The sequence below is a fragment of the Tamandua tetradactyla genome, chromosome 5 (genome assembly GCF_023851605.1).
Source record: "Tamandua tetradactyla isolate mTamTet1 chromosome 5, mTamTet1.pri, whole genome shotgun sequence".
NCBI classification, from domain to species: Eukaryota; Metazoa; Chordata; class Mammalia; order Pilosa; family Myrmecophagidae; genus Tamandua; species Tamandua tetradactyla.
The window spans coordinates 52,616,205-52,628,898 of record NC_135331.1 but is presented as its reverse complement, the minus strand read 5'-3'; the positions used below and the strand labels follow the sequence as shown (position 1 = coordinate 52,628,898).

At 33.6% G+C, this 12,694-nt stretch overlaps 1 protein-coding gene across 13 annotated transcripts in view; it reads right to left on the bottom strand.

Annotated features, from left to right (window-relative positions):
* The window catches only part of LEKR1 (leucine, glutamate and lysine rich 1), a 281,731-nt gene that overhangs the window by 169,156 nt on the left and 99,881 nt on the right, over nucleotides 1-12,694 (bottom strand). For all 13 annotated transcript variants that reach the window (XM_077160861.1, XM_077160870.1, XM_077160863.1 and 10 more), the window contains one exon: nucleotides 6,460-6,635. In XM_077160861.1, the coding sequence (XP_077016976.1) occupies nucleotides 6,460-6,635 (176 nt within the window). The remainder of the gene's footprint in view (nucleotides 1-6,459; nucleotides 6,636-12,694) is intronic.

Genomic DNA, 12,694 nt, shown 5'->3' with positions numbered 1-12,694 from the left:
ACATATTCATGCATGGAGAGGAAAGTTTAGAAAGCTATCCATCAAAATGTTAACAGCAGGGTGGGCCACGGTGGCATAGTAGGCAGAGTTCTCACCTGCCATGCCGGAGACCTGGGTTTGTTTCCCAGTGCCTGTCCATGCAAAAAAAAAAAGTTAAAAAATCGTTAACAGCAGATGTCTCTTGGGAGTGAGACTGCAGATGATGTCTTTGCCCCTTTTCTGCATTTTCTAGGTTTTTAGAGTAAGGTTGATTTATGTTTATGGTCAGAAAAATTCTTAATAGCATTTGCAATTTAAGGGAAGAAAAGAACTCTTAAGTTTTGTATTTGCCTCTTATAAATTCAACAAACAACTTTCAAACTGTTTTTTTAAATCACATTAAGATTTTCACTATTGAGCGTAACATGTAAAAGTTGCTCTCAGCTTTCAGGCAAACTCAGCTTATAAATGATGCCTCCCCTCCTCTTCCTGCCTCCCCAGATTATAGAATACATGACCATTACAAGAAAAATTCAGAAGATACTCAGCTGTTTTTTTAAAAAAAGAACATAAGGGTTTTCAATAATCTCAATATCAAAACTTGGGCAAACTTTTAATTCCATTTAATTTCCACATTGTTCACTGAGCACCTACTACATAACACACACAATTCTCTTGAAACACTAGGAATATAGTTTTTAGTAAAGCAGTCAAAATCCCTGTTCTTGTGGAGATTACAGCTTAGTAGGAGAAACTGGCAGTAACATAAATCAATAAATGGATAAGTATATTTCTGACAGTAACAAATACTATTAAAAGTGAAACAAAAAAAATGGGATAGAGAAGAAATATAAGGAAAGGCGACTAGAGTGAGCACTAAAAATCTTTCTGAAGAGGTAATATCTGAGCTAAAACCTAAGTAATATGAAAGGGTAGCCATTTGTCCTAGGAGGCTGTTAGCCAATTTTCCCTTCCTAAACCTGAAGTGCCTCCCCATCTATCCACATTATCAGGTAGTCATGGTCGCAGGTCAGGTTCAATGTGTGAGGTGTTCTGAGAGTAGAGTGTTATTCCTGCACACAGAGGGATTGTCAGTATCTCCTCATTTGTTCTTCCTTGTTCTGTCTATGAGGATCCTGACTATGTGGTTTAATTAAACTAAGAGCCCAAAAATGGATAATTGGCTTAAAAGATTCCTAAAAGAAATCATGGATTGGAAAATGTACTAATAACGCAACACAAAATGAAAAAGAAAACTGACAGAGCTGAAGCTTCTTCTGGTCCAGTATGATTGAGTTCAATAGTAGTTCATTACTACTATTATGAGATAAATATTCTATAGTAATTTGTGACAAGATATTTCAAATTACAAAATTATCAAAAAGACTATTTGAAATGTGGATTAATATTACCTATACAAATTTCATTTGAGTGGCTAAAGTAAAAAGACTGACAATATCAAATGTTGACAAGGATATAGAGCAACTAGAACTCTAATAACTGCTGGTAGTAATGTAAAAGAATACAACCACTATAGAAAACTATTGGATTGTTTCTTATAATATTAAGTATACCATATAACACAATCATTACCACAAAGAAATGAAAGCACATATCCACAAAAAGATTTGCATACAAATGTTCATAGCAGTTTTATTCACAATAGTGAAAAATGGGAAATAACCCAAACGTCCATCAACAAGTAAATGGATAAATAAAATGTGGCATACTACTCAGGAATAAACAGGAATTTATTACTGATACACACAATTGATACAAAAAGGAGTACTTACTGAATGATTCAATTTATCTAATATTCAATAGAATGCAAAAATATATAGTGACAGAACACAGTGGTTGCCCTGGACCAAGGGAGGAGAGAAGGATATGCAAAAGACACAAGGAATTTGAGGTTGAGGGTAATAAAAATGTTCTGTATGTTGGTTGTGGCAGTGCCTTCATTGGTGCGTGCACCTGTCAAAACTTTTCAAATTACAAATTTTAAATTAAAACATAATTTTTTAAAAAGTAAAATGGCATCCAGAAAATGGAGGAAATTTTCCGATGCCTTTTTAGCAATGTTTAAAATCATGCAACACACTACACAGTATGTTACAAAATTTCATTAAACTTAATGACAAATATTTAGAATCCATCTTTGAAGATTTTTTAACCTAATATTGAAAGATAAGAAATCTTTTGTTTTGGGAAGAGGAGGAAACAAATCATTCTATGAAGCTAATATTACCTGATACCAAAATCGGACAAAGACATCACAAAAAGAGAAAACAAAAGATCGACATAATATATAAATAGAGATGCAACATCCTCAACAAAACACCAACCAGCGAAACCCAGCAACACATAAAAAATTATACAACATAATCAAGTGGAATTATTCTAGGAATGCAAGGTGGGTTTAATACCCTAAAATCAATTAATATAATACAAAATATCAATAGAATAAAACACAGAATTCACTTGATTATCTCAGTAGGTAAAGAAAATATTTGACATAATCCAACTCTCTTTCATGTTAAAAGTGTTCAACACACTAGGAATAGAAGGGAACATCCTTGGGCTGATAAAAGACATCTATGAAAACCCCACAGCTAAAATTACTTAATGGTTATAGAGGCGATGCTTTCTCCTTAAGATCAGAAACAAGAAAATGAGGTCCCCTCTCACCACTTCTTATCAACGTTGTATTGGAGATTCATAGACACAGCAATTAAGCAAAAAAAAAATTAAATTAAAGGCACGGGAAAGGAAGAAGTATAACAACTTTTATTCACAGATGACATATCTTCTATATACGAAAACCTCAGTAATCCACAAAAACTTAAGCTATTTTTTTCATTCATTTTATTATGAACAACATACAAACATTCTTGACATAGTTACAATCGATGGCTCACAATATCATCATATAGTTGTATATTCATCACCATGATCATTATTTTGAAAATTTGCATCTCTCCAGCAAAAGAAAAAAAAAAAAGAAAAAATTCATACATGCCACACCCCTTACCCCTTCCTCTCATTGACCACTAATATTTCAATCTACTCGATTTATTTTAACCTTTGTTCCCCCTATTGTTTATTTCCATATTTTTTATTCCTCTGTCCATACTGTAGATAAAAGGAGCATCAGACACAAGGGAAAACTAAAGCTATTGATAAACAAGTCATCAAGTTTGCAAGATAGAAGATAAGTATACAAGTTTTAATTGTATTTTGATAAATTTACAATAAATCATCTGAAAATGACATTAAGAAAATAATTCCATTTATGATAGTGAAAAAGAGAATAAAATACTCTTATTAAATAAAATAAATGTAATAAAAGATACGTAAGATGTGCACTGAAATTGCTAACATTTATTACAAGAAATTAAAGAAGACCTAAATAAATGGGAAGATGTCCTGTGTTCATGGAGTGGAAAAATTAATATTGTTCTGATGCAACACTCCAAAAAATTACCTACAGATTCCATGCAATCCCTATCAAAATACTAGATGAATATTTTGTAGAAACAACAGTCTGATTCTAAAATTCCTATGGAAACTCAAGGGATCTAGAATAACTAAAACAATCTTGCAAAAAGAAAACAAAGTAAGGAGAGACATGCTTCTCAATTTTAGAACCTACTATAGAGCAACAGTAATCAAGGCAGTGTGGTACTGGTATAAACATGCATATATATATTAATGGCATAGAACTGAGACTCCAGAGATAAACCCTCATATTTATAGTTAATTATTTTCCACAAGGATGTCTCTAAAACTCAATGGACAAATAACAGTCTTTTCAGCAAATAGTACTGGGACAACTGGATATCCACATGCAAAAGAATAAGAAATTGTGTAAAAATTAGCTCAAAATGGATCAACTACCTAAATGTAAGAGCTAAAACTATAAAACTCTTAGAACATAGGTATAAATCTTTTTGCCTCTGGATTAAGCAATGTTTTCTTAAATATGACATCTAAAGCATTTGCAACCAAAAAAATAGATAAACTGAACTCCATCAAAATTAAAAACATTTGGGTTTCAAAAGGCACTATCAAAAACAAAAAGGAGAAAAATAATAAACAAAAGGCACTATCAAAAGAATGAGTGGATAGCTCATAGAACGGGAGAAAATACTTGCAAATCATACATCTAATAAGGAACTTCTATGTAGAAAAGAACTCTTGCAATTCAAAAATAAAAAGACAAATAAACCAATTAAAATGGGTAAATGATATGAATGGGCATTTCTCCAAAGAAGATGTACAAATGACCAAAAAGGGCATGAAAAAATGCTCAGCATCAACAGTCTTCAGGGAAATAAAAAAACATCAAAACCACAGCGAGACACCACTTCAGACACACCACTAGGATGACTATACTTAATATGTCAGAAAATAAGTCTTGGCAAGGATGTGGAAAAATTGAACCTCATACACTGCTGGTGAGGATGTAAGTTGGTCTAGCCACTTTGGAAAATAGTCTTACAGTTTCTCAAAAAGTTAAACCTGTAGTTACCATTTAACCTGGCAATTCTACTCCTTAGGTATATAACCAAGAGAAATGAAAATATATGTCCACACAAAACTTGTACAAGAATGTTTACAGCAGCATTACTCATAATAGTTAAAAGGTGGTCACAACCCAGAAGCCCTTCAACTGATAACTGGATAAATAAAATAGATTCAGCCATAAAAATGTATGAAGTACCAATTCATGCTGTAGTATAGATGATTCTTGAAAACATTACACTAAGTAAGTGAAATAAGCCAGACACAAAAGGCCAAATATTGCTAAGATTCAATTTATATGAAATGTCCAGAATAGGTAAATCTATAGGGACAGAAAAGAGATCAACAGTTATCTAGGACTAGGAAGATGAAGAGTTTAGGGGTGATAGCTAAAGGTAAAGGATTTTCCTTTTTGCAGTGATTAAGATATTCTAGAATTGGTGAAGGCTTAAAACTCAAGGATATAATAAAAACCATTAAACTGTACACTTCAAATAGATGAGATGTATGTATGATATGTGAATAATATCTCAATATAATCTCAAAAACTATCTCTTGTTCTTTAACTTTGGTAATAAAAATATTTTATACTGTTATTACATATATAAAATAAAACCATTTAAAAATATTGTCTATTTTATTTCTCTCAATCTTTTAAATGTATGTTTTAGAGATTTCTTATAGTATGCATAGTAATATAGAAGTTTATGTATATAATTTATAAAAGAATATCTATATTTATATTGCAAGTGGGTTCCTCAAATTATTATACTAATGGGATGTGCAATCAACAATCTGTAATAAACAGCTTAAGTGAAATTTCTGTCTACTTTTTCCAAAAGAGTAATTTTACAAACTATAACAAATCAAACCCATAACAATTACAGAGTTATTATAAGAATGGTCTCTATCCAAAAGTTGTGCCACTTTTTAATTACAGTTAATAACAAATTAAACTTAAAAAGAGGTCATGAATTTTTCTGGACATCATTGCTGTCCTTCATTTCGGCCCAAGGAGAGACTATAAAGAGATTATGAAAGAGTATTCCAGTTGGAGGCGAAAATCCTCTGTTTGTGTTCCCCTCAAAAAGAAGAGATTATGTACCTCTGCTCAGACATTAAATTCTAAAAAAAAAGTAGAAATTTCACACAGGGCTTTAACTAGCACAGGTAAAAATCTAATGTTAATTTCTGTGTTTTGTATCAAAATGCAAAGGCAATAGAATAATTAATCAACAGGTCCTGAAAATTCTACTATATCACCTATTCTAAAAAAAGCAAAATTAGGTCCAGAACAGTCACTGCTAAAACGACATCAAAAGGTCCACAAAGACAAAGGCAAAGTATTTGGGCACATAAAATAACAAAGCAAAGGCTGGAGACCAGAATGACTTTGGTGAGCATTGGGGACTGAATTATGTCCTCCATAAAAGGCATGTTTAGTTTGCAACTCCAGTCCTGTGGTATGAACCCACTGTAAATAGGACTTTTGAGGATGTATTAGTTAAGGTGTACCCAAAGTGAATGAAGTTGGGCCTTAATCCAATCTGCCTGAAGGCCTTTCAAGCAAAGCAAACTGGGCACACAAGGAAAAGGGCTCAGCTAGAAGCTGGAAGTCAATGCAACCAGGAAGAGAAAGAAGACGCTGCCATGTGCACTGCCATGTGATAGAAAAGCCTAGGAATCCACACTGACACTGGAAGGAAGGAAGCAAGTCTTCTAGCTTTATTGATACCCTGAGCCAGTAACTTTCTGTTGTTAAGTGAATCCATTGTATGGAATTTGTTTTAGCAGCCAGGAAATGAAAACAATGGTCAGCTAGTCTAACAACCAATAACAGGTTTTAAAAGTCCATAGCAATTTCTATCACATCAAATGAAATATCATTATTTCATTATTTATGATATACCATTTACAAAAAAGGAAAATTATGTTCTAAATATAAATATAACAAACCTGTTAAAGCCGTTTTACATATAGATTTAATTTGTAGAAAAACTTCTTCTTTCAGTGAAGTCCAGTTTTGAAAATTATCATATACTTCATGTCTAATACTCATTAGCTCCCTTTTAGTAAAGATTAGTAATGAAAGAGTCTTATTCCAGAAATATTTGTGCTCTGCCAAGCTTTGTCTGTAAAGTAGTAAAAACAAAACAAAACAAAAGCCATTAGGATTTTTAAAAACAGCAAGCATAATAACCAATATTTCTTTTCAAAAATGGTTTTTATAGGTCTATATGCTCTACTGTCTAAATGTAGATCATTCTGAAAATGAAAGAAGGTGCTGTTCATATTATACTGAGACAAGAGATATAAACTGGGAGTACCAGGTAGACTGAGATAGTCATCTTAAATCACTTTCATTTTGTTATTTTATTAACCATATAAAGAAAGTTAACTATCTTCATATATGTGTATTTTATTAGTCTTCTTTATTAATTCATCAGCAAACATTTATTGAAGAAAATTAGGCTGAAAGCAATTTAGTCACAGAGACTAAATGAGGATCTATGATTAGAAGACAGCATTCTTCCCTGCATACTGTGGTTCCACAGGCAGTGTGACACCTGGGGTAATAAAAGGAAACAAACATAAATCTTTTAAAGTGACTGATTCAATGTTTTTGCTTCCAAAAAATGCCACAATTCAAAATAACCACAGTTTTTCTTGTCATTTAAATGATTTTCATTCCTTGAGGTGTCCTGATTATAATTTCCCTAATAATCAAGAAAAATGTAGGTTTAGACTTGGGAATTATCAGCAAAAGCCATGGGAATAGTAATTACTTGTTTAATATTTCTCTCCCTGAGTAGACTAGGATCTAAACTTTAGATCATCAGGTATCAGAAAATAAAACTTAACATACAAAATGGATTCTGTGACAGGAGAGGCCCTTCAGTTTCTCTCCCTCATTAGCTCTGCTGACAGGACCTGATATGACAGCAAGATAGGGAGCACAAACATGCCAACACCCTGCCTGCCAGAGGCCAGACCAGATACCCACGAGAATGAAGTCATGATCTGCACCAGCCTGTGATGCCTGCAGCCTCACATCACCCCCACCCCCTCTTGGCACAGTTTTTCCTTTAAAACCACAAGCTGTCAGAAAGAAAGTTGGAGCCATTTTACCGTTCTCTTTCACTAGCAGATCTTGCTGGCTCCCAATCTGCCTGTTCTCCCTTTGCTCTCAATCTGTTTCACTCTTTCTCAATAAACTATTAAGCTTTAACTTGCTCTCTCATGTGGTATCCTTTAGTGACCCAACATAAATGGTGTCAAAAACCTGTGATGGAGGTCTGACTAAAGGCTTAGCTTTCTGGCCCCTCGGGCTATGGGACTGCCTTCCAGTCAACCCAATTTGGAGATGAGACTGAGGCTTGAATTTCTGGCTCCTCAGGGCTACAGGAGCAGTCTTCCAGTCACTCCATCCCTTGAACTGGCACGGTCGCTATGGCTTCCATGTGATTTACAGCTTGAGTTTCCAGCTCAGACCATCTTAACATGATACCAGTGCACACTCACGGCATTCAAATAACTACAACCAATTTGGCCCTAGGTAAGTGACACCTTTCTGCCCAGATCCCCCCATGAAAGTTTTGTTCAGTGTCCCCGTGACACCTTGGCCCGCCTCAGTGCACCTGGCCCAAAGTCCAAGCTTGGTCTAAACTCTCTAGCTCTATAAGCATTTTCCTGTATAGTGGTCAAAAACAACTTAGGGGACACCCTGAGTGAAAGACTGCACACTTTCCTAATCCATGACAACAAACCGGGGATGCCTGCTTTGTTGTTACAATTAGAGTTTGGATATGGGTAAATTAGCCTCTCTTAATGCTACACTGGCCCATAAGCTGCCAACAGAGCTGGTGACTTCCATAAGCCTCCTTTCCACAGGGCCCCAATAAGAGTCAGTGTGTCCCAGACGCAAGTCCCTAAGGAGACCGTAAACCTTCGGTAGAGCTGGTAACCATCAGCCTCGAAAGGAGTAGTTAAACATAAGTCTCCACAAGTAGACCTCTGTAAGCTTCCTGCAAGCAAAATCCCTAGCACTAGCAAACCTCCCCCTCCATATTAAAAGCTAGCAAATAATCATGGTTAACACCCTAACAATTCCTAATTTTACCCCTCTCAGATGTTTACTTCATAATCTCATTAAACTCCAATTAAAAAAGGGAAAATAAAACAAAACAAACAAAAAAAAACTTATTTTTCTCTACAATTCGTCTTGTCCACAATATCCTTTAAAACAACAAAAATGGGGCGGGCCACAGTGACTTATTAGGCACAGTTCTCGCCTGCCATGCCGGAGACCCAGGTTCGATTCCTGGTGCCTGCCCATGCAAAAAAAAAAGTTGCCCCACAACATAGCACTCTCAATTAACAAATGGTCTGAAAGTTCTCCCAAACTTAACAACTTTATTCCTCTGTGCTATTATATTGCATAAGTGTTTCATGTCTGTTTAATTGTTAACTAACATATTTGGTACGTTAAATATTTAATGCCTGTCTGTTGGTTCTAATGTGTTCAGTCTAATTATTAATTGGTATGTTTCTACATTTATATTAGTCAAAAATTCATAACTGGTTTCTAATTATAAAAGTATTTTAAAAAGAGAAAGTTTAGGCTATATTAAAACATTTTAGTTAAAAGTCTATAAAAAGATTTTATTTCTATAACCTCACTATAATTTAAAATGAATATACTACTACAAATAAGGAATTGGGTGTGTAACTCAATTTCATTTTTGCAAAAAATGAAGATGGAGTGGAGTGCCATATTCAGTCCTTTATTTATTCCTCTCAAAAATATTTCTATGTTTCTGTTTTTCTTTTCAAATAATAAATTTCCTATTTATGCCTGTATGCATTTTCAATGTATAGTTTCATATCTCTGGATAGTTACAGCAAATTAATAAAAAAAATTTTTAACGAGCTCTAAGCCTAATATATTCTATCTTTGCAACCAATTAAAAAGTTTTCCCACATTTAAACTTAAAAACAAATTCAATGAGCTCAATATAGTTCCCAAAACTTAATAGTCAATATACTTTTAAACTTCTTTCTAATTCTAAAATATTATAAAAAATAATAAAAATTAAATAATGACTCTTTCAATTAAACAAATGCAATTTTATTCTGCTTAAGTATGTTCTTCAATTACAATAAATTTACTAATAAGTAAACAAATATCATAAGGAATTCTCAAAATTCCTCTTAAAGTAACCTAACAGGTTACATAAACTGAGCAATGTACCTAACAATAATAACACATATAAAATATAATAAAATTAAAAATATGCAAAAAATTCAAATATATTCTATTTAAAGAAGTCAATTAAGTTTAATAAAAATACAAATGGATTTTTTATAACTTTAACTGAAGTTTAAAAAATCTAACTTCTCTTACTTAGCCATTTGTTAACTCAATATGTATCAGAATTTGGAGTTATAATAACTTTGTTAATGCCAGTCTGTCATGAATAAAAGACTTAAATCTTAGCTTCTAAGAGTTTATATTATAGTTAAAATACACACCTATTAAGGCTTTATATAAAACAGTGTAACAAAGGAATAAAAATGCTGAAAGAATTTCAAAAGCAAAAAATTTTAAAATGACCTAAAAAAGTCCTCATAATATACATGTGTAAAACCTTTAAAAAAGAAAATAGCATTAAACAAAAACTCTAAACCAGTTTTTTAAAAAAACTATAACTTAATTCTGTAAATCAACATGTTCATGGCATTACTTAGCATTTAAAAATATTGTTAAAAATTTTAAGTTTTTGCTAAATTAAACTAAAAGATTTTAAATATATTATAAAATGATCATTTATGTGCTCTGAGTATAAAATATATAAATGCCTGGCCATATTCTAAACCCTGACATAAATATCTTCCCTTCCTCCATTATTTTATTAATCTCTAGCTCTTCTTCCCTTCATAAATACTATTATTTAAAGAAAGTATACAGGTTCAAAAGCTCTGTAAATTTATTATCAAATTTATTTCAAATTATAATGCTGTTTAAATAAATAAAAGCTATAGGTAAAATGAACACAAAAGGTAACAAAAAGTTTTTAAAAAAATAAATTTTGTTTGTTATAGTCATTGCAAATTACAACCCCTAAATAAATTTTAAAAAAAAAGTAGAGTTGAAAAAAATAAATTTTATTTATTACAGTCATTTTAACGATAAGTTCTAACTAATTGTTTGCCACAAAATAATTGTGGAGTTATAAAAAAGGAGTTTATGAAAGTAAATTCTGACTTTCATAATCAATACTAACCAAAATTTAATAATTCTGCTTATGTATATCAAACAAAAGGAAAGATTTTGTGTTATGCTGAATATTCATACAAAACTAAAGTTAAGTTTTCTCAGTCTTCTATTAACATGAATTGTTAGCATCCTCTTAATATAAAGTATTTTGAAAAACAATTTTTCTTAATCATCCAAATTTTGCGTCTAAAATATTTTGCATCAAAATAATATTCCTACTGAGTGCATATGTAGAATGGTATGATTTCTAAATGTTGTGTTAATTTCTTTTTTTTTTTCTTTCCGTTAAAATAAATAAATAAATAAATAAAAATAATAATAATATTCCTATTGGGAGATTTCTGGGAAGATGGCCAAATAGAGTGACTTGAGATTAGCCCTGCTCCACAGAAAAGTTAGAGAAGGGACAGGAGGGCGACTGAGGTGGTGATTCAGGAGTACAGCTGACCTGGGAGAGACTTCTGCACCACATGGGGTAGCCCTACCTGCAGAGGCCAAGGAATAGAGAGGCAGACAGCTGGAGCCGGGCGCAGAGGCACGGAGCCTGCGGGACCCCAGGACCAGGAAGTAAGCCAGGCCATATTCCTTGGGTGTGTTACCCTCACCAGCACAGCCCTGTGACTGGTGACTCATCTCACACCCCATGCACCCGAACCCTGTCACCTGTTACCATTCCCCACCAGCCCCCAGTGCACATACCTGCCCCATACCCCTGCCCCAAGAACAGCCCAATCCACCTCTCATGCATCCCTCCCGAGCACTTCCTCCCTCTCCCTGTTCCCTGCAAGCTGTTGCCAGCGCATAAAGTGTGCGGGCATTGACCTCCTTACTTAGGATGTGGAGAAACTGGGACACTTATAAACTGCGGGTGGGAATGTATAATGATGCAGCCACTATGGAAGACTGTTTGGCAGTTCCTTAGGAAGCTAAATATCGAGTTGCCCTACGACCCAGCAATAGCACTACTTGGTATATATCCAGAAGAGCTGAAAGCAACGACACAGGCATTTGCACACCAATGTTCATAGCAGCATTATTCACAATCATCAAAAGACGGAAGCAAATCAAATGCCCATCCACAGATGAGTGGATCAACAAAATGGGGTATATATATATATATATACATATATATATAAAATGATCATTTATATGCTCTGAGTATAAAATATATTAATGCCTGGCCATATTCTAAAATATATAAATGCCTGGCCACATTCTAAACATATATATATATATATATATGATGCAATAATATGCAGCAGTAACACAAAATGACGTCTGAGGTACATGACAAGATGGATGATCCTTGAGAACATAAGGCTGAGTGAAATTAGCCAGACATAAAAGGATAGATAGTGTATGATTCCACTTTTATGATGGCATAAAGGTATAATCAGAGGCTTATAATATAGAATATAGGAGACTTAGAAATACACAGAAGCTAGAGATGGGTGAACCATTAGCTAATGAGGCTGAACTCCAATATAAGGGAATAGATAGGAGTGAAGGTGATTCTCTAGTGGGTCTAGAAGCAATATTACCATATTGAAGATGAACAAGACTGAAAGGGATTGTATAGACCTACATGTCCCACTGATCCATACTAGAAATATGAATTCATTCTCACAAGAATTACTTAAAAGATATGATTCCTGTATATAAAGAGTGTCTAAGTCCAGGGTACAGAGGGAAAGCTGCTACTGCATCTATGAGCTATGTTCAAAAGGAAACCAACAGCACTACCACAGCAACAGCAGAGGTAAATAATGGGGGGAGGGTCAAGAGTTAAGAGGAGGTTTAGATTTCCTATTTGGCAAGGGTGTGTTTATTGATTTTCCTTCTCTTGGCAACAGTGAAATTATCTAAAATTGAGAATGTTGATGGACTGTGGACTTTAGGTCTTCTACATGATGC